General features: G+C 45.0%; 1 protein-coding gene across 1 annotated transcript in view; it reads right to left on the bottom strand.

The window, feature by feature from the left end:
• LOC100538712 (fibrillin-2) overlaps positions 1 to 25389 on the bottom strand; it is a 127750-nt gene that overhangs the window by 81520 nt on the left and 20841 nt on the right. The window contains exons 3-6 of the mRNA XM_010724750.4: positions 19715 to 19797; positions 17339 to 17437; positions 11650 to 11745; positions 7668 to 7763 (exon numbers count right to left, since the gene is read on the bottom strand). Coding sequence (XP_010723052.2) covers positions 7668 to 7763; positions 11650 to 11745; positions 17339 to 17437; positions 19715 to 19797 — 374 coding nt within the window. The remainder of the gene's footprint in view (positions 1 to 7667; positions 7764 to 11649; positions 11746 to 17338; positions 17438 to 19714; positions 19798 to 25389) is intronic.

Below are 25389 nucleotides of genomic sequence, written 5' to 3'. Positions count from 1 at the left end.
AGGCTGCCAGCCATTTCTATAAAGTAGGTATCTCACAGCTTTGAGGGAACTCACAGAACTGAGGGAAATCAGTGTAAATTGTATGTTACTATTTCTGAAGGCAATTAAAGACTGCTTTAACTACCTGGTATTTTCTTTGTAGTCTTTAGCCAGGACAACTTCCCATTTTGTACTCTGGAAGTATATTTAAGGATACTAGGGTTACTTAGGCAATAAATAATGGCAGAGAGCTGCGTTCAGTAACTACCAACAGCTCTCCCTAGAGAAGCATCACAGTAGATACACTGAGTGGAAAAGAGAAAGGTGAACAATGTCTCATTAGACAGTAACTGGTATTAATTGAAGCTTTCTGTCCATGGAGACATGGTAGGAATCTTAAGTATTTCTAGAGTACTCAATCACGTACAGAGCCATGCTAGGAGAGTATCAACATGGAGCCTTGGGCTGAAACTTATACTTCCTACATACAAAGTCAGTAGGTTCCAGGTTCTGTTTTGTATGTATGGTTCTTCTTTCTTGAGACTCAGAGCTAAACTGAGAGCTATGCATGATCTATGCTGCTTTCAAACCTGTCTCCTTGTTACTGGAAACTTCCAAGGATGCTTGTAAGTATGTCACATACCATGGCTGACTTAAAAGGTGAAACTGAACAGAAACTCAGTGGTGATCACGTCTCCAGTAAGTCTGGTGCTTAAGGACTTAACATGCCCAGAAATAGAGCAGGTATTCAGCTTCTCCTTGGAAGGGTTAAGTTCTTCACTGTCACACTACTGATTACCAGTAAGTCAGTCACAGCCACCTCACCTGACTGTGAATTCCCAGCCTTCCCAGCCAGGAGCCTCTTTGAGAAGTGTAACTTTTAACATCCCCTAGCCAAGCGAGTGCTCTGTTTGTCTTGGCAGCGAAGACCTGTGTATACACAGCTGGAGAACTTGTTTTGTCTCTTAGTACAAGTCTGGACCAAATCAAATCTCTATAGGCTTTTTAAAAATGCTCTCTTTATTTAAAGAATTTTATACATTACAAGATGTCTCCAAAGTTTGCCTGGCCTCAGTCCCATTTTGCCTGTCTCTCCCCACCCCCAGTTCTATTCCTTCTTCTACCAAGCACAGAGTGAAGTCCTTTGGATTTTTATGCCTATCCTGGCATTGCTGTGTCCAGAAATGTCTTTAAGAAATGCGTAGGTTTCTTTTCAAACACAGACAGTGTCCATACCAACTTTAGATCACTGTGAGCTAAGGAAAAAGCAAGTGGCTCTACAGACAGCTCTGGAGCTCAGGTTCAGGATTTGGGTGGAAGAGAGCCTGCAAGGTAGAGTCTTCAAAAAGGAAGGTTTTTGTCATAATATCTTTCCATAAATAACGCAGTGTGTGTGTGCTTGAGAAAGGCAAAGGGAGGGATTAAAGAATACAGTTTGCAGTATAGTAGAAAGGAGGAGACTGGAATAATGAAACGTTACTTACATAAAGATGTGTGGAGGCTTTTACAGAGCTTTCCATGCTTGGCATCCAATAAATGTGAAGCTCAAACTACAGCAGAGGCTTTTTATGTGGCACCTGCACCATGAAGTTGGGTAGATACTTCTATAACCCAGGAAACATTGCACAGCTATGCTGAGTTCTGCATGTTTCTGCTGGCTGCTGTTCAAACAGGACTGACTGATGCCTGGGCTACCGGAAACCAACTATTATTCCTATCTCACCCTCTAAATCACGTTGCCAAAAATCCCCAACTTGGAAAAAAAAATATTAAAGGAAAGAACAGACCAATCCTTGAACAGAGAGTTAAACAGAATTATCCCAGTGTTGGGAAAGTGAGAGGCTAGAAAAGCAGAATGTCTCCAGGGCACCCTGATTTGAATCCTGGGAGTCTGCACATCAGCTTGGTGTTTCAGTTTCATTTCTGCTCTGTGCCACTCCAGCCCTTTGCCAAACATCATTATCAGAGCAATGTTGTGAGATGTCCTCTTCTCTCGTGTAAACTGGTGATAGGACTAGAAGGAATGGCTTCAAGCTGTGCCAGGGGAGATTTAGGCTGGACATTAGGAAATACTGCTTTTCTGAAAGAGTGGTCAGGCACTGGAGTGGGCTGCCCAGGGAGGTGGTGGAGTCACCGACTCTGGAGGTGTTCAGGGAACGTTTGGACGTTGTGTTGAGGGACATGGATTAGTGAGAGCTATTGGTGATGGGTGGATGGTTGGACTGGGTGATCCTGTGGGTCTTTTCCAACCTTGGTGATTCTATGATTCTATGTCCACCTAAGCCAACAGAAAAGGGTGTAATTTTATATCTCAGAGCCAACACCTCAGCCACAGCCACACTGCCCAAATGTAAAGCTAATAGGGCCACTCAGCACGTGCTGGCTGGATGAAAGGCAGCAAAGTCACCTGTCACTGGGAGCCAAACTCCTTGCTCATTGTGGCCTTCCAGTATTTGAAGAGAGCATATAAATAGGAGGGGGAATGGCTGTTTACAAGGGTGGATAGTGATAGGGCAAGGGGAAATGGTTTTATACTGAGACAGGGATTGGATATTAGGATATTAGGATATTAGGATACTAGGAGGAAGATTTTCACACAGAGGATGGTGATGCACTGGAACAGGTTGCCCAAGGAGATTGTGGATGCCCCATCCCTGGAGGCATCCAAGGCCAGGCTGGATGTGGCTCTGGGCAGCCTGGTCTGCTGGTTGGTGACCTGCACATAGCAGGGGGTTGGAACTGGATGATCATTGTGGTCCTTTTCAACCCAGGCCACCCTATGATTCTATGATTGTATGAAAGCTGCAGCTCCTTGTGAAGCTGCTGGTATTCATAGTGGATGAGCTAGCACCAAACTGCACGAGGTTCAAAACAAAACAGAGCTGGCTAATGCTCCTCTTTGCAATGTTGTTACTAAAATAAAGCTGCTTCATTGAAAACCTGATATTCTGGTTGTAGTTTTCTAGATTTTCAAATAAGTATTGTACCAAATCATAACAATAACTTGCAGATGTTAGAAAATCGACTTTCTGGGTTTTGAGACTTTGTTCATTTGAAAATCAACAGCTGTTAGCTCTGGTGACATCATTTATTTTCATTTTTGAGGGTATGTGGTATTCACCCCCTTCAGCCCAAAGAAATGGTGTCTTGCAACAGAAAAACCATGTCAAATTGAGGGACTTGTCACATGCTGGGTGGATGGGGGAAGAGCGGTAGATGTAATCTACCTTGATTTTAGAAAGGCGTTTGATACTGTCTCCCACGACATCCTTATAACAAAGCTGAGGAAGTGTGGGATAGACGAGTGGACAGTGAGGTGGGTTGAGAACTGGCTGACTGGCAGAGCGCAGAGGGTCGTCGTTGGTGGTGCAGAGTCTGGCTGGAGACCTGTAACCAGTGGTGTCCCCCAGGGGTCTGTGCTGGGTCCGGTCTTGTTCAACGTCTTCATCAATGACCTTGATGAGGGGATAGTGGCCACCCTCAGCAAGTTTGCTGATGATACGAAGTTGGGAGGATTGGCTGACACGCCTGAAGGCTGCGCTGCCATTCAGCGAGACCTGGACAGGCTGGAGAGCTGGGCAGTAAGAAACCAGATGAGGTTCAACACAAGCAAGTGTAGGGTCTTACACCTAGGGAGGAATAATTGCATGCACCAATACAGGCTGGGGGATGAGCTGCTGGAGAGGAGCTCTGCAGAGAGGGACCTGGGCGTCCTGGTGGACGACAGGTTGGCCATGAGCCAGCAGTGTGCCCTCGTGGCCAAAAAGGCCAATGGCATTCTGGGGTGCATTAAGAAGAGCGTGTCCAGCAGGTCGAGGGAGGTGATCCTCCCCCTCTACTCTGCCCTGGTAAGGCCTCATCTGGAGTACTGTGTCCAGTTCTGGGCTCCCCAGTACAAAAAAGACAGGGATCTCTTGGAAAGAGTCCAGCGGAGGGCCACAAAGATGGTGAAGGGCCTGGAGCATCTCCCCTATGAAGAAAGGCTAAGTAAACTGGGTCTGTTTAGCCTTGAGAAAAGAAGACTGAGAGGGGACCTGATCCAGGTTTATAAATATCTGAGGTGTGGCGGCCATAGTGGTGAGGCCAGTCTCTTTTCAGTGGTACGTGGAGACAGGATGAGGGGAAACGGACATAAGCTGCAGCATAGGAAGTTTCGCACGAATGTGCGTAAGAACTTCTTTACGGTGAGGTGACGGAGCACTGGAACAGGCTGCCCAGGGAGGTTGTGGAGTCTCCTTCTCTGGAGATATTCAAGTCTCGCCTGGACGCCTACCTGTGCGACCTGGTGTAGGGAACCTGCTTTGGCAGGGGGTTGGTCTCGATGATCTCTAGAGGTCCCTTCCAACCCCTACAATTCTGTGATTCTGTGATTCTGTGAGGAGTTTGATTCTATATTAAAAGATGCAGGAGTCTGCAGAAATGGTCCTTATGCCATAGGAACTGAGTGCTTGCCTGGTGAACTGCAGTCTGTTCGTATCTGGCAGAGTTCCTGCAAGCTGTCCAAGTCCTTAAACCAGCAAAAGCTTGTGGTCCCCTAACTGTATGTGTTCTTTGGACATCACACTTCCACAGCTGCTGCAGTGAGGAGCAGCTGCACTCCTGAGCAGCCTCAGAGAACCTTGGAAATCTGGTTCAAGATAGGTACCAAAATTAGCTGGAGAAGTCACTGATGTTTTAGCTGTTGATGAACAGTGCTTATACAGCATCCAGGCTTTCTCCCCAGCCCCCTGACCCTCACACTCAGTACAGTGCACTGCACTGGGGCTGGGCGAAAAGTTGGGAAGCAGGCATAGCAAAGAATCATAGAATCAAAGAATCACAAGGTTGAAAAGGACCTACAAGACCATCTAGTCCAACCATCCTCCCATCAGCATTGCTACCACAAGCACTAAACTATATATCATAGCTCCTCATCCAGACGCCTCTTGAGCACTGCCAGGGACAGCAACTCCACCATCTCCCAGCCATTCCAGCACCTGACCACCATCTGAGAGAAGAAACTCTTCCTCATGTCAAACCTAATCCTCCTCTGGTACAGCTTGTGGCCATTTCCTTGGATTCTGTTTGTTGCCTGGGAGAAGAGGCCAAACCCCTCCTCATCACAGCCTCCCTTCAGGAAGTTGTAGAGTGCAGTGAGGTCTCCCCTGAGCCTCCTCTTCTCCACACTAAACAATCCCAGCTCCCTCAGCCACTCCTCATAAGACTTGTGCTCCAGACCCTCACCAGTTTCGTTGCCCTTCTCTGGACACGTTCCAGGGCCTCAATGTCTTTCCTGTAGTGATGGTCCCAGAACTGAACACAATACTCGAGGTGCGGCCTCACCAGTGCTGAGTACCGGGGGATGATCACCTCCCTGCTCCTGCTGGCCATACTATTTCTAATGCAGGCCAGGATGGCATTCGCTCTCATGTCCACCTGGGCACACTGTCGGGTCATGTTCAGCCGAGCATCAATCAACACCCCCAGGTCCCTTTCCTCTTCACAGTCATAAGATGGGACTTGAACTGACCAATGGGATACTCCATGCCATATGACTCGAGCTTAGCAGTAAGATATGAGGAAAAGGAGGGAGGAGGAAAATAACATGGTTCTGGGTGTTCCCTTGCCTCAGGCCCTGCCCCCTAGGAAGTGGTTGGACATCTTTCTGTCAATGGGAAGCAGTGAATGAATACATTATTTTCCTTTGCTTCCACATTCAGTTTTTGCTTTCCTTTTAAACTCACACTATCATAATCCATGAATCTTTTCACCTTCCTTCTACGTTCTCCCCATCCAAAGGGAGAGGCAGGTGAACAAGAGGCAGGGTACTTGGCCAGAATCACTGTACCACAATGGCACATTAAAAGTTTTAGCTTATATTTCTTTTCACAGAATCACAGAACTTTAGGGTATGGAAGGACCTCTGGGGATCAAGTCCAACCCCTACCGAAGCAATTCCCTACAGCAGGTACACAGAAATGTGTCCAGACAAGTCTTGAATATTGGCAGAGAAGGAGACCCCACCAACTCTCTGGGCAGCTGAGAGCCAGGGCTCTGCCCCTTCACAGTAAAGAAGTTCTTCTTCACATTCAGATGGAACTTCATGTTCCAGTTCATGCCCAGCGCCCTGGCCCCATCCTCTTGACTTGCCCACTTCAGATATTTATAAACAGTGATGAGATCCCCTTTCAGCCTTCTCTTCTCCAGGCGACCAGCCCCACAGCTCTCAGCATTTCCCCACCAGAAGATGCTTTGTACCACTTCCATCTCTGCAGCCCTTCACTGGGCTCTCTCCAGCAGTTCCCTGTCTTTTTTGAAGTCAGGAGCCCGGCACTGGGTGCAGTGCTCCAGCTGTGCTTCCCCAGGGCAGAGCAGAGGGGAGCAGCACCTCCCTTGTCCTGCTGGCCACGCTCTGTGCAATGCACCCCAGGGTCCCATTGGCTTCTTGGCCACCAGAGCACACTGCTGGCTCATGGCCACCTGCTGACCACCAGAACACCCAGGTCCTCCTCCACAGAGCTCCGTTCCAGTAAGGCAGCCCCTAATATGTACTGATGCATGTGGTTATTCTGTGATTCTGTGATTCTGTGATTCATCCTCAGGAGCATGACCCTACCTACTTTTGTTGAAGCTCATTGGGTTCCTCTCTGCCGTTCTCCATCCTGTCCAACTCTCACTGAATGGCAGCACTGTCTTCTGCAGTGTCAGCCACTCCTCCCAGCATTGTACCATCAGCAAACTGGCTGAGGGTGCACTCTATTCCTTCATCCAAGTCATCAATGTAGATGTTGAACAAGACCAGGCCCAGTCCTAGACCATTTTCCCTCCTCTCTCAGTGATTAGGAAGGGGCTGATAGTGTCACCTTCCTTTATGAGGATGCTGTGGTAAGGGGCTTTCTGGCATTTCTAAGCCATGCCTTGGTGATCAAGACAAGAAGCAGGGAAATGCCCAAGAGAAAAACGCAATTTTTGTGCTGAGCACAAGGATATTTTCATGTTTAACACACTACTACAAGAGGACACTTGTGGGTGAGGACTATCCACAGACACAGAACAGCAGCCACTTTACATACGTCACACTTGATAAGCAGAGATCCCAGAGAGTGCTTTGGACATGAGGTTGTTATTAGAATCATAGAATGATGAAGGTTGGAAAAGACCTCTGAGAACACCAGGTCCAACTGTCAACACATCACCACCATGCCCAATAAACTTGAGTCATGACTGCTCTCCCACTGGAATGGCAGCCTGAGTTGGTGCCCTTGGACACCAAAGGAAGAACCAATCAAAATGAGGAAACATTTACATTGATTAGGAGAAAAACTTCATTACTCAGTGGATCTCAGCACCACAAGACTTTCTGAGGCTATAAGGATGTATTTGAGGAACATCATCTCTCAAATAAGACAAGATAATAAAAAATGAAACTAACTATATATAAAAATCAATTACCATCTTCATACTGAATATAATGGAAGAATTCTACACCATCAACTATGCAAGTGGAAGAGATGAAGTTTTCTCTCACAAGACAGTTTTAATGCCTGTAGTAAACCTTTTTCAGACTCAATTTAATCCCAGAATTAGGGACTGTATCAACAGCCTAGGAAACTGAGAAGAAATTCACTTAGAATCAAGTATCCCTAGCATACATACTTGAATATACAACTCCTATGCTCAGTCAGTGATAATATGAAGATGTTTCTTACCTCTCTCACACTGGGGGCCGGTAAATCCATAAACACAAGCACAACGGTTTGGTCCAATGCAACGACCTCCATTCTGACAGCTATTTTCACAGACAGCTGTTTAGAAATAGAAATGGAAATCAGTGATTTCTGCTCTCAGGGAAATGACAGTGTGAGCAGTGTGTAGTGCTGGAAGAACTCAGGATATCTATCACCTGCTTTGTGTTATTCACCTCTTCCACATAGTGAACATATCGAGAAATGCATGATCTTTTCCTTTTCTTTCCCCTCGAAAATGATTTCCTGTTTATGAGTGAAATCATTTATAAAAAGGCTACAAACTCCCATTTCACTTGAGAGGATTTCCTGTGCTCAGGAATCTCAAGCTCATTCAGGTCAGCACTGGGATTTAAATGTCAAGGTCTAGATGAATTTATACAAATGAAAAACTGCATTAAGGCAATTTAAATCTAAGGAGAGGAGAACAGGAAGACAATAAAATGTGAGAAGAGACCAGTCAGCTATTTCATCCCATGCATCTGAAGCAAGGAAGAACCAGATGCCAGTGTGATATGGCAGCAAACAAACAAATTCTTTGACTTCAGATTAGCCCTGCTATTCTTAGTTGAAAATCTCCTGTCAACATGACGGAAGTAACGGCAGAACACTTACGTCACTGATTAGGCTTTTCTAGCTGAAAAACCTGCATGATGTGAGCAGTTGCCGGTTGTGACAGGTAATAATGTGAGCTGCTGAAGAAAGTTACAGGTTGTGCTGCAAGCATTGGCTGGGTTTTACTGGGAGGTGAGGTGAAATTGTGGGCAATTGCCAAACCTTGCAAATAACTGACTGAGGATTTCTGAGGGAGTTTTAGAAGTCTTATAAGGCCAGCAGTATTTGGATAACTGTATTGGTAATAGCATGCAAGGCTGAGATTACATCAATATCAGAAATAGCACATTTCGGTACAAAAGAAACAAAACTGAGACAAATAGGACAAAGATTATTGGAAACAGGTTTATCTACAAGGAGACTGAGGCAGAAAATGAAAGTGGTGGTGGAAAGGAAGGTCAAGAAACAAGTGGCAGTCAGGTATGCCATGTGAGCTGTGGTTGCTCACCCTGCAGGACCACAAAGTAAACCTGGTGTTCTGACTGCACCAGCACGTGTGTCAGGAGGAGCCAATGGTTTTGATTTTCCTGGCAATTAGAGGAACACCTGAATGGATGGATCAAACATTCTGGCACAGTGTCAGTGCCCATTCTAGGAGGCACTGGCCTCAACTCATCATTTCCTAACACTATGGTAGGATGAGTTCATTCAGGCTGACAGTGATATCAAGAGATGATGCTCTGCATGAGAAAAATAACTTTCCAGAGAACTGACAGAGACATGTATAAAGCTCAGCTGGTAGGAACTCCTCCATAAGTGAAACGCTCTCAACTGTTTTGAAAATGACTGCTTTTAAGTCTTGCTATTTCAAAGCAGCTATACAGTTGCCTCTGATACACTCACGGTACAGCAAAACTCCTGTGAAGGATTGTGGATCCAAAGGGTCTCTGTGCCCTGTCTTTCCTCCACAGAAGCTGAAGAAGCAAACTAGATGGAGTAGATGGAGCTGGGACCCTTGTGAGAGCCACTGTGAGGGGAGAGGGGCTCATCCCTCCTACAGAGAACTCCTTTCCTTGGGCTGGTTAAAAATAAAAATAAAAATAAAAATCAGAGGCTGCATCTTCTCCAGAGTCTGTTTGCTCTTCTGGTGCCATGGACAAGCTGTGCTTTCATTTTCTGTCATGTGTGATCCTATAGGAGTTTGTTCTCAACAACCTCAGCAGTAAGGAACCACTTCTATGCCTTTGAGATCACCATTGCTCAGGCTACAGCACCAGCCTGAAAGTCAAAGGCACAAGGAGAAAGAGGACTGCAGATCCTGGAAGCTCAAGATTAAAGTAACCATCCTTTTGTTCCATCAGACTCTCTGGCAGATTCTGTGATCAGAATGTGAGTGGGAAGTCCCTTTGCGAGCAGTAGGTAAAGCAACACAAGCCTGAGAAAAGTCGGAAATTTGGTTTCTGCTGTGAACAATCCAAATTCTGCTGTAGCGAGTGTGTGGTATCACCAGCTCCCTAAATGGGAGCTGGTCTTTGTCAGGTCTTCCTGTCTTCCTCAAACCTACCTTCTTCAGTACACCCATACTAGCTGGCATTCTGTTGTGTGTGAATACAAGGTGGAAGTCAGCAGTCATCTGCAACACAAGATAAGTGCTGCAGAGAGTGGCAATGATAGGCTGAGAGGGGCAGGATCCCACAGAGCTATTAAAATCTCAACACTTGTTGGGACTAATTAAAGCTGCTAAGGTATTTCCTAAAGTTCCTATACAAATTTTCACCCTTTGAGCTATTCAGTTGCCTAGCATCACTGGCACACTGAATATGACACATAATCTCACCTGAAAAGTGAGACCCACAGTAATCTTGTACAGCACCTGAGCGTGGCTATCACTAGCTTAGTGCCGAGTGTCAACCAGCAGAGGCCAGGTGCTACTGCACATCAGAGTCTTCGAAGGTTACACCCATTTCAGAGCTGGGAAAACTGAAATCTGCTTGACTGGAATGCTGCCAGTGGGGTCCCACCCCGCCAGTGATGTGCTGCCAATATCTGAACCATTATGAAAACTCTACTGAGGATATTATAGGTGGAGCTGGTCACAGCACTTAATAAAGGTTGCTTACCACGCTCCAGTATAAGCTCTGGTTTGCTGTTACTTACAATTTTCCCAAGCTTTAACTGTTCAGAATGAAATTTTCCATATGGTCTGTCTTCAGTTGAACTTTTTGGAACATTCCAGCAAAAATGAATCAGTTGTAGCTGAGGTTAAGCTTAGGGAAAATATGGTCTTTTGTCTGTCCTAAAGAAAATTCTCATAGATTCTCATAGAGAACCTCAGTGGTTCTCACATCCATACATGGATTTGAAATTTGCCTGTAAAACTCCATTTGATCAGAGATTCTTTTAATATTGTTCTGCATACTTGCTTGCTAGCTGCTTATTACAGACAGCACACAAGTTCTTTGGTTTACTCTACAATATGAACAAACAATCATTTAACTTCCAAATACTTTCATAAGGGCGCTGGGGAAAAAAAATGCAGTTTTTCCCTATCAAAAGTAGAGGTGCTTTGACAAAATACAAGATTAAGTTACAAATTATTGTGAAGTTTCTTTTGGACACAACATTGGGGTTTCTTTATAGAAAGTCAGTGCTGTCACATAAGCAGAACTAAAAATTTAGATCTTCAAAATGTTACAAGTATAGTTTATAACCAAAACATTTTTGCCTTTTTTAAAACGGTTTTTCCTCTTCTAATTGAAAGCAGACTTCATTTGAGCTAAAATGAAGGTTTCCCATAGGAAAACTGTTCCCAGAGAATATGCTGTTTTTCAAAAAATATTTTCTAAAAATATTTACAGAGAAGTAATACCTAACCCCAGCTAGCATGGTCCACTGTAAAACAACAGGGGATGATCAGAAAAGGCTGCACCTGCCCTTCCTAGCATGGGGTACTCAGGCTGAGAGCTAAGAGATGTGCACTCAAAGGCCACATCTTTGGTATGAGCTCCCTCAAACTCATGTCTGGGGAGCAAGGTGCAAGTCAAGGCAGGTCATGACTTTGAGGTCAGCAGTGCACGATGGGCAGTGCTGGATGGATGTGCACAATGCAGGGCAGTTTGAATCTACACCTATGGGGAACCAGAAAGATGGCTGCAGTGACAGCGTTGACTCTTCTCCCAGCCTCTCCAGGCAGAACAAATGTAACCTATGTCCCAGTGAGAGTGAGCTGAGATTCCAATGGAGAGCAGAATGCAGTGAGGACATCAAAGTCTGCGCTGCAACCAGCACATCAGAACATGCAAGGTGACCTTTCTATTTATGAGGCTGTACAAATCTAGCCTTGCACTTCTGCTCACCGTGCATACATGTAGCTGGTGTTGCAAGTACTTACGCTGCCCACAGTACGTTCCAGTGTAACCTTTCTGGCAGAGGCAAGATTCCTCATTGCAGCTTCCACCGTTCATGCATCTGACATTGCAGGTTTGGACTGTGGAGAAGAGCACAGAAGTATTACGAGACAATACAAAAACCAGCCCATGGCAGGAGGTGCACACCTCATGTGTAACTTTCTTAATCTTGTCTCCTCTCAGTGCACAGGTGATGTTAAATATTCCTTCAAGTTAAATGAAGTCACTGCTGAAGTCTTGCTATAGAATATGTGCTCACAGTGGGTTAAAGACTGAGGTAACATTACTCCAGATCTTGTTACAACTATGAACACTGTAGTCTGTTCTGTATTCCCTGGACACAAGATGTTTCGACTGTACTACAGCTGGAAGCATTGCACTGTTGAAACAGGGACAAGACACGAATGCTACAGGCAGTGTTAACACTACGACATGTAGGGGAGGTGACATTTCAAGGCCATGTCACACAGGACAAGGTGGGATTGCTCTCTTATGGCAAGCAGTCTTTAACAGAAATAGACATCATTCTAAGGAAACCAGAGGCACTCAACACCTTGCTTCATTACAGGATACAAGATCTATCCTGATTAAATACCTGAAGGTTTGTCTTTTCTAAAGGATGAAGATCATGTGACTGAGAGTAAGGGCATATTTACTCCTGTTTCTCTTTCTTCTGGGATACTACACATCTCAAATATTTGTCTACCCTTTAATCACTATTTTAGAGTTTTTGCTCTATTTTCAAGCTTTTATCATTCTGGATTATTTAATCTTTAAAACATTTTCTTATTACAAGCATGTTAAATGCTGAGGGGGCTTGGGCGTAGAATTTATTCTGTGAAGGAAAACCATAAATTTTAAAGGTATTTATCTTCTTTTTCCAATGACCCTGTGGCCTTATTAATGAGATCCATCTACAAGAGAGGTTTTTTTAACAAATCTGCAATGAAAAGCATGCATTATCTATTCTTTCTACGTTAAAGTTAAGCTTTAACTGTAGATTATGGAGCAGTGAATGTGAATAATACACTGTAGGAAAACAATGGCAATACAGAAGAATCAGGCAGTTTTACCTGATGGAGACACATCGCCAGTACTAGTTTTAACTTCTTCATTACTATACAATATTTAAGGAATGTGATATTAAAGTAGAAGAGCCCCAAAGGGGAGGTTTATTACTAAACTCTGACTTACAAATACAGGTCAAACAGCTTTCATTTGTTACTGAAATGCCTGGAACAACACATTCTTTCTTTGTCAAAAATGACAACTCAAATTGCAAGTGCCTCAGGTTATAGCAAGTTAAGTGAAAACTGTTTTTCAGCACGTACATCACAGTTCCTGCCTGCCAGGATGGGAGGGGCTGAAAGAACTGAGGCTGTCCAGCCCCCAGAAAAGAAGGCTCTGCAGAGACCTGAGTGCTGCCTTCAGTATCAAAAGGGGCTGTAAGAAGGAACAGGACAGACTCTTTAGTGGGGTCTGTTGTGACAGGACACAGGGAAGTGGTTTCAGACTAAAAGGGGGGAGATTTAATTTGGGTATAAGGAAAAAGTCTTTACAACAAGGGCAGTGAGGCACAGAAACAGGTTGCCCAGTGATGTGATGGATGCCCATCCTTGGAGACAGTCAAGGCCAGGCTGGACCAGGCTGTAAGCAACCTGATTGAGCTGTGGATCCTGATCACTGCAGGGGAGTTGGACTAAATGACCTTTAAGTATCCCTTCCAACTCCAACAGTTCTATTGTCCTATGACTTGGCAGCTTGAAGAAGATGGGACAAGAGAATGTATGTGTAAGCAGATGCTCAGATGAGGTTTGTGTCTTCTCTCTTTGTGTAACAACAGCTCCAAAAGAGAAGAGCTGGGGGCAGTGCAAGTGAAACATCTGCCGAAAAGGCAGCAGGTATCATAAGTGTCCAATAAGGATTATTACACGCTTGATGCTTTGTTCATAGAAGGCCTGACAGGAAGAAAGAGCGCAGTGAGAAGTCTCAGAGCTTTGCTATCAAAATGCTAAGCACATGTGCTGTACATTTAATTCATGCATTTCTAGTATGGTTTGAATTAGTTATAATATCTACAGTCTATTGCTCTATGGCCAGAGATGAGTCCAATTCAGATGAAACTTTATCATTAAAGAAACTAAGTTTAAGGCTTCAAAGCATTGCCCAGATTGTCAGACATGAGAACAGTCTCTCTGGGAAACAGCTCTGTTTCCAGCATGTTCTAACCCTACATTCCTCACTACAATTAATCAGTGCTGGGAAAGCAATTACATGCCACAAATGTGGGAGACCCACCCAGAAAGAGGTAGCTAGGAAATGTCTGTCTGTCCGCTGTCCATCTGTCAGAGCTTTTCCCTACACAGTCTGCTTTGCTTTGCATTCAATGCATTCAGAAAGGGCTAAGATTTAATGAAGCTGAGAAAATGTAGGAGTTTGGAGTGCAGACGTAATGCCCTGACACTCATCCAGAAATTTTCCAGCTAATTGGCAGTGATTGCTCACAGCAGGTCCTATTCCTTACTGCTGTTGTGATCCCAAAGGCCCTGAGATCCCATTGCTATCTCATTTATCTGCAGCACTGGCACTGAGAGGTCTGCTAGATTTGGAGTAATTCAATGAAGAATTGAAAGGCCTGTTACACTTTGTTGGAATTTTCCAAGATAGCAGAGACAAAATTTCTAGGAAAAAGAGAATGACAGTTCACCCTAATTAACTCTTCCCATTGCATTGGATCAGTGTTACTTTATTTTAAAGGATCAGTGGTTGTGGCTGATCTGCCAGCCATCAGCAGTGCAGTTTGCAGTTTTATGTCTGCTAACAGATTGCTACTATCTAAACAGTCACTTGCAAATCACTCTTTAAATATGTCAAGTAAGAAACCAAACTTTTTGTTACGACAGAGAGAGGCAGAGCAGCTTTTATTGCCTCTGGAATGCACTGTTTGACTATTTTACCTCCCTGAAGCATTCATGATAAATGTAGATACAAACATCCCCTCAATGAATGCCAGATTTGATGAAGCCTCTGCAGAGAAACCAACCCTACCCCCTAACCCTGAGTGCCTGCTAAAATCCACCCCAGGCACAGAGGAATGCCAAGTCTGTGCCCAAATGTATATACTGCTTACAGCATTCCTTGCATTCCTCTGTGATTGCTAACATCTGGACCCTCATTCCAGAAACTTTTGTGTCTCCAGCACCTTCCTCTCAGCAGAGCAGTGTTCACATTTCTGGGGACATCTGCAGGGTTGAAGGGCAATGTGGCGCTCTGGGATCAGATACTGAGAATCTCCTTCTTTGTGTCATGCTCTGAATGTGGCTTTGAGGTTCGATGGGTGTAGGTCTCTGGCCTTCAGTCAGATGCCTGCAAGTCACTTTATTAACAATAGCATGCCTATAGATGGGCAATAATGGAAAATAAATTACTGAGTTGTTTCCAGCAATCGCCATGAGACCTGAAAGATGCTCTAAAATCCCACTGAATTCTGCATCTTGCACAGAGCCCTGGAAAAAATAATCAGCATTCTTAAAACACTGTGCGCCACTCGCTGCACACATAGACCATAGACTCAGAATTTCAGCATGTCTGGGGTTGGAAGGGACCTCACAGCCCCCTCAACCCCACTCCTGCTATGGGCTGTGTTCCCCCAGCTCAGGCTACTCAGGGCCCATCCTTGGCCTGGGGAGCTCCAGGAATGGGACACCCACAGCTCTGGGCAGTGCCAGGGCCTCACTACCTTCTCAGTGAAGAATTTCTGCCTGACATCCAGTATAATCTCCCCTCATTTAGTTTAAAGCCATTCCGCCTTCTCCTATCAGAGTGTAGACAAGTTGGCCTTCCTCCCGTTGATAAGCTCCCCATCCCGAATACTGGAAGGCCACAACGAATGCAGGCCTCACTGGCTCCTCTGGATGGGCAAGAGTACCTGATAACCACATCCTTCCGGCCTCTGAGTCCTATGAAAGACTCAGATGATTTTGTATGCTTTTTATCAGCTGCTTGGTAGGTATCACAGTTCAAGACAGTGTAAGCTACTCTTTCAAAAAGTTGTGCACAGACACATACAGGTTGGTTACAGGGCTTGCTGGATGGCTCCATCCAGCCTCCCCATGGCTGTGACTTTTTCTGGCCAAGGGTTGAAACCACCCAAGGAAGGCAATCTCCCACACTTCTGGTGACCTGTCCAAGTACTGCACCACCCTCTAGTGTAAAAAGGTTTTGTGTACAGTCCAAACATCCCAAGCTGCAACTTGTGGCCAGCAGGCTTTGTAACATTGGCTACCACCACCAAGAAAAGTTTGACTCCACTGCCTCCATAGCTTCCAGAAATTACAGATTGTTCTGACTCTTCTTCGACTAAATCAGCTCAGTTCCACCAGCTTCACTTTTGAGGACACACACTCAAGCCCGCTGCTGATCTATCCTCATTTGCTACACATCCCTCTTGAAATGGCAGCCCAGATGCAATGTTCCAGCCATAGTCCCACTAAGCAGCTAACAGAGAGGACAACACCTATCTTCGACTTTTTCATCATTATTTCCTTCATCTAGATTGCAGTGACTGGTTTTACTCACTGCCACAATGACTACTGACTCCTATTCAGCCTGCTATCTACCATAAATCCCAGATCCATTTCACCCATACAACACAGTGGGAAAAGTTGCACAGAGGAACAGAAGGTCCACACCAGTGAATGTACAAGGCCATCAGCTAACAAGGGAAATGGCTTTAAACTGGAAGAGGGGAGATTTAGACATGATATTAGGAAGAAATTCTTTCCTATGAGGGTGGTGAGACACTGGCACAGATTGCCCAGAGAGGTTGTGGATGCCCACACCCTAGAAGCATTCGAGGCCAGGCTGGATGGGGCTGTGAGCAACCTGGTTTAGTGGGAGGTGTCCCTGCCTGCAGCAGGAGGTTGGAACGAGGTGATATTCAAGATCCCTTCCAACCCAAACCATTATACAATTCTATGGTTGTATGATTCAGACTCAAATAGGAGGAGTGCCTTCTGTGCAGAGCCATATGCCGTAGAGTAATGGAGCATTTGCACACAGAATCTCTCTTGAATATGTTCTGAAAGAATTACTAGAAGGCTATGGAAATTGCCTGCTGGATATTTGACTGTCACTCTTCAGAGTCCTGCACAGTTTGTTTCTGTGCAGTATTTTTCAAAAACCTCAGCCACATAAGTTCCTCCCCAAGCTTTTCGGGTTTTTGTCCTGAAAGCTTGAGAGGAGAGAAAAAGGCAGAAAAAGTGGCAATGGGATTTCTGCATTCCCAACTCTGCCAGAACGTTAACTTCATGTCACTAAAAGCACTGAGAGACTCATCCTGACATTCAAATCACAGCCTAAGCAAAGCATGAATTAATTTAACATTGGAAAAAATAATTATTTGGTAAACAAAAACGGTGACGGACTTAATTCCACTTCAAGGAGCAGTCAGGAGTGGATGGAGCACTGCTATTTGCTGCTGTGAAATTCAGTTTCTGAGCTTTATCCTGTATGATTTCTCATACCAAAGAAGCATAAGTCAAAAGAAATAAAAGATTTTGTAAATATTGCCCAAGTCAGTTTAGGACCTGCTAGCCTATTGTCACTGCAGAATTTTTATGAAATCACATAAATACTCCAGAGGGAGGAGAATCACCACCACTGTTTTCTTACCTCCAGTTGAGCCACAGTTGGGAGAGAGCTGTCCATTGGAGCACGTACACATGTTTGGCCGTGAACAAAATCCATCACCACAAGAATTCCTGCAAATTGCTAGAGGAAGAGGAGACAGTGATTAGCACAACATGCTAGTGTGTGAGCTTACATGCACTGTTTTGGCTGTCAAAAGGGTGTGAATTCACCTTGTTTGAAGAATAACCTGGGGAGGAATCTAGGGCACATTTTGAGGACCCTGGTATGGGCAGAACAATGGCAGAGAAGCATCCATTCATTCACAGGGCATGAGTTCCTTCCAGGCTGCCCAGAGTAGCTGAGATGCCCCAACCCTGGAGGTGCCCAAGGCTAGTTTGGCACCCACCTCATGGCACAGGGAGTCTGAACTGAATGGACTGCATGGTCCCTTCCAACCTTGTCTGTGATCCTAAAGATGTCTTCCTTTCATCACACACTGCGGCTGGGTCTGTTACCATATTTTCACCCCAGAAGAATATGTGGAATCTTTCCCTGCCAAAACGTCTGCACTTACTGTGACATTCACAGTGAGATAGGTTTCCTTAAAATTCTGGTGTCCCCATGAAGCATTCTGCAGTCCATCATTTGGCTTGGAGCAAGCAGACTGTTACTGCAATGCAGCTCCAGCAGAATGACTTAGCTGAGTCAGTCAGAGATGCATTAGCACGATGCCTTCATGTTATCCTTTCCTGTCTGGAACCCCTGTTAATCTCTTCCCCTTCCCATGCCATAGGAGCCAAGAGCATAGCTGACAGCTGATACTGTTTCACCTGTGTAAGCAGATTTTATTAGAGTCCCGTGAAACTCATCTCTGTGTGTTTTATAAATATAATCACAAGGCAGAATTCTCTGAGGACCTCCAGCCCAGATGGCATGTTTTATAGCTATGAGAGAAGTCAGCGGACAAACATCAATGTTACTAGAACGGCTATTTGGCTGTCAGTTCCTTAACCCTTCGCTTCAATCAGAATTAAACTGAAGCCCTGTGTGCTTCATGGGGTGTCTGCTTTCCGCAGGGAGATAGACTTCCTAAGGTGATGATTTTTTGAGTTTGCTCATCTCTTCCCATAGGTAAAGGAGAATATGCAGAACATCGTATCTTACCAATCTATCTTTCCATCACCAAGGGTGAAGTCAAATGCACTTAACTATGCAGTTGTTACTTACTGCTGATTTTCAGTGAGTCGCTTGCCATACCATAGCACTGATTACTCAGTGTGTGCAAGGACACATAAACTGACCCCATCACTTGTGATGCACTAGACACCATTTTTTCTAAAAGCAGAAGACTTGCAGCTCTGGGCTCAGCTTTGTGCATTTGAGATCCTGGACAACTGCCTACTAGGAAACACAAGGCATTTCTCACTAAGACGACTGAGTTTTCAGCTCCGTTATTTCAGTGAAATAACTTGTGAACATTATGTCAGAGATGCCAGAAGAGGGGCCTATGGTTTTCCCCAGCTTGAAATATCGCACTGTCCATTATTTTTAGGAAGTTTTGCAAAAAAAGCATTCCAAATGTGCTCTAATGTAGAAGGTTCTTCCGGAAAGCTAAGATATGGGCAAATCCAAGCATCTCAGAGTGTTTTCTGCTATTTGGTATGCCCAGGATATGGTTAATATCTGCAGGACACCATTCATTTGCAGTATGTGCTTATTGTGCTTCAGTACGTAGCATGATCAAACACAGGCACAACGATGCCTTTTGTTTACAATAAGAATCTCATTTATTTATCCCATGGGAGCATCCTCTGAAAGGCAGACCCCTTCATCTCCCTATAGCTCATGCCTTAATCTACAGAAGTGAGAATTATCAGCTACAGGTCCTAAGGCCCTTAATGGATTGTATAGGTGTGTATCAGCACTTGAGAATATAATAATGCTCTATTCCAAACAGGACAGCTACCTGTTGAAACAGAGGTGTGATCTACACGAGCTTTAGAAACAGGACACTGAAAGATGCAAATTCCTGCTTGTGGACACTTTCACATGATAATGTACTTACAATGGCAGCATCTAGCTCTTGTCCTAGCAGCCAAATTATTTCATCTAAATAAAGACTCTAAAATTACTTTCTCAGGAGTCACTACAATTGTTCCTATGAGCAAACACACAAGCTGTCAAGCAACAAGGAACAGCAGCAGCTTAGCAGAAGATAAAAGGCCATGCATTAAATGGGACCAATTGTAACAACCCTGCATTGAACAAAAGTAGTAGAGACATGAACACCCAACGATTGCTGCTTCTATCCTTGTGGATTATGAAATGTCTTGTCATCTGCTGAAGCATGAGATATGTTTTCTTTCCCACATGGCAGTGAGTTCCCTTGGTGCCCTTAATAGGAAAATGGATACTCACGGACAATGCACTGATTCCCTCCAGGCAGCGTTTTCCAGCCAGGGCAGCAGTACGAGTGGAACCTTGAGCCACAAACATTGGGTCTGAAAATTAAAAACAATTTTTTCCTCTGTTTCTGAAAAGCACCACTGGATATTCTGTACATATTATTGCTGCATGAGAACAGCTGAATAGTCTCTTAAATGACATTTTTTCTGCCAAAATCCACTCTCTCACTCCAAGCTTAAATAAGCCTTGTTTAATTCCCACCGAATGGAGTCACCATACAAAATTTTAATAACTGACTTCTGACCTCCCTGTTTAGAAAGCCCCAATTAGCTACACATTTGTGCAAAGGGGACGGAGGGAGAAATGACTGTCATCGTTTCAGCTACAATGCACTGTGCTAGGGTCATGGAGCTCAAAGCTCATGCTGCACAGAAAGTGTCCTCACAGACTGGCTTTCTGTTCACCTGATGACTTGCACAAAATGTATGGTTGTTAACACCCTGTGTCATGAACAGTGAAATCTAGGTTGTAGATTAATGGCCAAGTGTCATGGCAGAGTTCTTCTATGATCCACTGGGGAGACTGATTTGCCTAGAGCAGATCTGGAAGTTTCTCACACCAGTAAGAGAGAAGGACCTGAGCAGAGACAAGCATGAGAGCAAGTCTGGCCCCATCCTGGTACTCTGAGGGAAAGGCCACTAAAGATCTAAAACCTAAACCACTTCTTTTCCTTAGACCCAACACAGGTAGTTCATGTGTGGTTGGAGACAGTATGTAGTGCGGACAGTACCTGTGGATGCGAGGACTGCTAGGATCTTGGAGCAGAATCAACATGCCAGTGAGGCGCTGTGCTGAGCTGACCAGAACAGCAGGGACTCAAGATCCCACTGGGAGCTAAGGCAGGCTGGTGGGCTGGTGGACTCCAGAGGGGGATGCTGAGTAAAAGCTTGGCTGAGTAGGACAACTAGAAATGCATGCCAAGTTAAAAACATTTGGAGGCCAGAAGAGACACCTGTGGTACAGAAACAGGTGTGACCGGTTCTAATCCTATATAAGTATGGATCAGTTGTACCTGGTGCCAGCGTGCCTGAGGAGTAGGAAGAAGGTAAGTGTCCAAGGAAAGTGCCTCTTCCAAACTGAGAGGCACAAAGGAGACTCAGGTGCTGCCTGAAGTCCATCAGGCTGGCAGGAGAGGGCAGGCCCAAAGGATGGCAGCTACCTACGTAGCTAAGCAACTCCATACCTGCATGGGGTACGGAGATGTTCTCCCCCTGCATGGGGACTAAATGTCCTTATACATTTATTTTCTGCAGACTGCTCATGGTGGAGTAGTTTTTTGTTCACAGCAGCCATAGTAGCTGAAACCAGACCCACTCTTGTAATTCTAGACTGTCAGACTATGTAAAATCAGAGCCCCAGATGCCTAGCATGACCCTCTTAGGATGACATGAAGGAGTGAAGAACTGAGGCACAGTCAGATCTACCCTGATAAGGCAGAGCATGCAGGTAGGATCCTAGGTAAGGAGGGGAGCCATAGCCACAAAGTTAGACACAGACAGTTCAAGAACTTTTCACATGGGAACAGAGACTCCTAGATACCAAACAACCCCAAAAACCACAGGCAAGTGAAGTCTTCATCATCAGAACAGAGCAAGGGCATCTATTCCTTGTGCATATAACTCATCAGTGCTGCATATGCTCAGTGCAGACAAAGTCCTGCTCTTTTATTCTGAATGGCAAACTTACGTGCATTCAGAACTGCCAACCAGACAAGCTGGCCATAGCTTCTTCATCTTCAAATCTCTTTTGACAGTTTAAGCAATGCCACATAGCAAAGAAGACATGAAACCCAACCCAAACATGTACTTCAGCCTGGTATCTACATCACGCTGTGCCATGCTACACATCCACAAATGAACTAGCAAACTTCCCCAGAAAATCTCCCAAAAGAAAACATGAAATCCACAAACTCATGCGATGCCCATACTCCTGTGACTTTGTCAAGTGCGGAGTCACGAGAATGCAGCTCCTTGCAAGATCTCTAACAAAGGACCAAACACGTGGGGGAAACCAGTAAACAGATAAGTAGAGAGTTCATCCAGACTCTTGTGCAACCCCTGAGTGATCATGACTTTTAGAGAGGCATGAGAATTTGAGCTAAAATCACTACTGAAAGATAGACTGTGGCAGAATCTGAATTTATCTAGCTTCTACTTTCAGCTACGGGATCTTGTTCTGTATTTCACTGCTGGATTTATTAATGAAGTCTCTTCCACTCATAGACCTATGCATGCTCTAACACCACCATGGTCATTTAATCAGGATATTGCCCCAGATCTATATTGTTTGGCATCCATCATACTATCCTCATTCTCATTTGAATTAATCAAGCTTTATGTCAACCAATTCAGTAGTTAGCTTGGGGGTGGTGATTGACAATTAGTAGCTACCATCATCACTGCACAGAGATGGTGGTGTTATTGAATCACGTTAGGCAGCTTCTGCTATGAAGTTGGAATGATTCTGAAAAACCGAAGTTTGAACATCGGGAAACACTTCATCACTGTGACAGCAAGAGAATGTTGGAGCAGGTTGACCACAGCCTCCATCCTTGGAGGTCTTCAGAAGCCATCCAGACATGGTCCTCGGGGCACCCTGCTCAGGGTGACCCTTCTTGAGCAGGCATTGAAACAGGGGTCCTCCAGAGAATCCCTTCCAACCTCAACTGTTTCACGATTCCATGATTCTATGTTCACTGTAATCCATTTCACTGCAAAATACACTTTCACAACTACATATATATCTCGTCTACTGGTAGAAATACCTCCAGCTAAGCTGTGCCTCAGCACAGGAGCAAACATATGGATGCAGCTGAGTGGAGCAACACCAATATCTGATTTTTAAAAACTACAACAGCATTGGTTGCTTTATTTTTTTAATTTTCATTCTGGAAACAAGTCCATTCACCTCAGCTAGACCAGCGAGTTCATTTCATTTTTCAGATAACAGTCTCTTCTCATTTCCCTAGTGCTCTGTAACAGCTCTGCTGCCGGTCTGTGTTGCTGTAGATGGCAGCTGTGAGGAAATCACATCTGAGCACAAACCCTAGTTTGTCTTTTTTCAGAGTCTTGGCTGAGAGCAGCCTTCAGCCTGGACATGGTCCTTTCCAGTACTTTTCATGAGATTACTACTTTAAAACCAGAATCAGAACACCTACATTTAAAGCCAGGAACAGAAATGCCTTCATTGTTCATGTTTCATTGTTCTAGCAAACTGCACAACTGAACCCTCACCTCCTATCAAAACCAAAATGCTGTCAAACCCCTATGAAGATTGTATATGCTTTGGATACATTTAGAAGAAAAAAGTGACCTTAATAGATAAAATGATTTCAAGATCTAAAATAATAATCTGAGCATCTGCTTCCACTTCTCATGGAGACCAGAGTACTCCGCACACCAATACGTTCCTTGAAGTGACTCAGTGAGAAAGCACAGAAAAAATGAAATACCAAGGACAGCTTTCAGGAAAAAATTAGCAGCTTAGTATCACCCGTCACCTTGCAGGAGCAACACTAAGAACACTGCCTCTCTAGCTGTTTCTGAAGGTGTTTAGCATCTCAAACAACATTAGTCTCTGGATGGATCTGGTTTGTTCTCACAAAGGCCAGGCTGTCGGTGTTTATTGTACCGCCTGCACAGCATCACCCAGCTGAGTACAGACGTCTGTGCTGTTTTCCTTGTACCAAATCACCACTGAGAAATATTATGCATTGCTCCTGATGTGAATTTAGATAGCAAACTGGACCCTCCGGTATTCTGCCACCAGCAAAGAAAACACATAAGACACATATTGTCTCAGCATCCCTTCCTCGCTTCAGAACAGCATCCCAAACAGTGCCTGTGGCCTTGTAGATGTTGTGACTGTGCCTCTACCTTCCTCCCATGCCATGAAGTGCTTACTGCAAAGCTTCTCTTGCTAGTTCATCCTCAAATCCTGAGGTCTCACAGAATCACAGAATCATAGAATAGCCATGGTTGAAAGAGACCTCAAGGATCATGAAGTTCCAATCCCCCCCTGCCACATGCAGGGCCACCAACCTCCACATTCAATTCCAGCCCAGGCTGCCCAGGGCCCCATCCAACCTGGCCTTGAAAACCTCCAGGGATGGATGGGGCATCCACAGCCTCTCTGGGCAGCTGTTCCAGCACCTCACTACTCTCACAGCAAACAACTTCCCCCTGACATCCAACCTCAATCTGCCCTCCCTCAATTTAAAGCCATTTCCCTTTGTCCTGCTGTTATCTGCCCTTTCAAAGAGTTGATTCCCCTCCTGTTTGTAGGTACTGAAGGCTGCAATGAGGTCACCCTGCAGCTTCTTTTCTCCATGCTGAACAAGCCCAGCTCCCTCAGCCTGTCTTTGTAGGGGAGGTGCTCCAACCCCCTGATCATCTTTGTGGCCTCCCTCCTCTGGACCCTCTCCAACAGCTTCCTGTCTTTCTTGTCCTGGGGGCTCCAGACCTGGACGCAGTGCTGCAGATGGGGTCTCACAAGAGCAGAGTAGAGAGGGACAATCACCTCCTGTCCCTGCTGGCCACCCCTCTTCCGATGGAGCCCAGGAACATTACATTACAGTAGGTGTGCCATCATTCTACACCACTCTATGTTTTCCTGAACTTATCCTTATTTTTTTCCTGGAAGTTCTGCCTGAGCAGTGGGGATTTTTGAAGGTTTTCTTCCTCTGGTTTCCATTCCCAAAGTTCTGTAGGGGAGGCAGAGGCTACTGGGATGGCTGGGCACCCTGAGAAAAACAGTCAATCTCAGTAGCACCCTGTAGGGTCCATCTCCCAGGTTCCAGTCTGTATTCTGGCAAGAACTTGTAGTTGTTTGAAGCAATAGACTTATGGCTGAGAGAGGCTAGTGTGTTCCAGAATATTCAGAATAAGCCACCCAGGCATACACGAGTTTTCCACCTTCAACATGACTGCAGACATGTACAGTAGATACTGAGAAAGAGAAAAAATGCAGTAATCATGAAGCATGCATACAACATATGTGCATAAAACACACACTAAACATAAAGAAGACAGCAGATGCATAGCAGTCATACACTGGACACAAAACAGACACAGCAGAAACACAACATGTGCACAGTAGTCACAACGAAGATGTGCAGTGCATATCCAGCAAATGTACAGCAGAAGCACAGCAGACACAAAACAGGGACATGACAGAAGTGCAGCACATATGCAGGACCTAACCAGCAGATGTGCAGCAGACATGCAGCACATATATGGCAGACATGTAGCAGAAATGCTGCAGGTGTACCTTTCCAAGTGCAAGAAACAGGATGTTCTCCAAAGGGATAAAGCAACTGAGTAGAGTTTACAAGAATGACGAAACAGCCAATTTGGGCTGAGAATAAACTCTCACAATCCTGTTATTGAATATCTCCATCAATAATGAAGATGGATTCTGATAGAACAAAGCTCGGAAGAGCGGCTGACACTGCAGAAGGCCATGCTGCCATTCAGTGAGAGCTGGATGGGATGGAGAGGGGCAGAAAGGAACCCGGTTAGCTTCAACAAGTGTGAGTGTAGGTAGGGTCGTGCACCTGGGGATGAATAACTACATGCAACAGTACAGATTGAGGGCTGCCCTACTGGAAAGGAGCTCTGCAGAGAAGG

This window comes from Meleagris gallopavo, chromosome 30 (assembly GCF_905368555.1).
Source record: "Meleagris gallopavo chromosome 30, MGAL_WU_HG_1.1, whole genome shotgun sequence".
Classification (NCBI taxonomy): Eukaryota; Metazoa; Chordata; class Aves; order Galliformes; family Phasianidae; genus Meleagris; species Meleagris gallopavo.
Note: the sequence above shows the minus strand (reverse complement) of the source record. Positions and strands in the feature narration are given on the sequence as shown.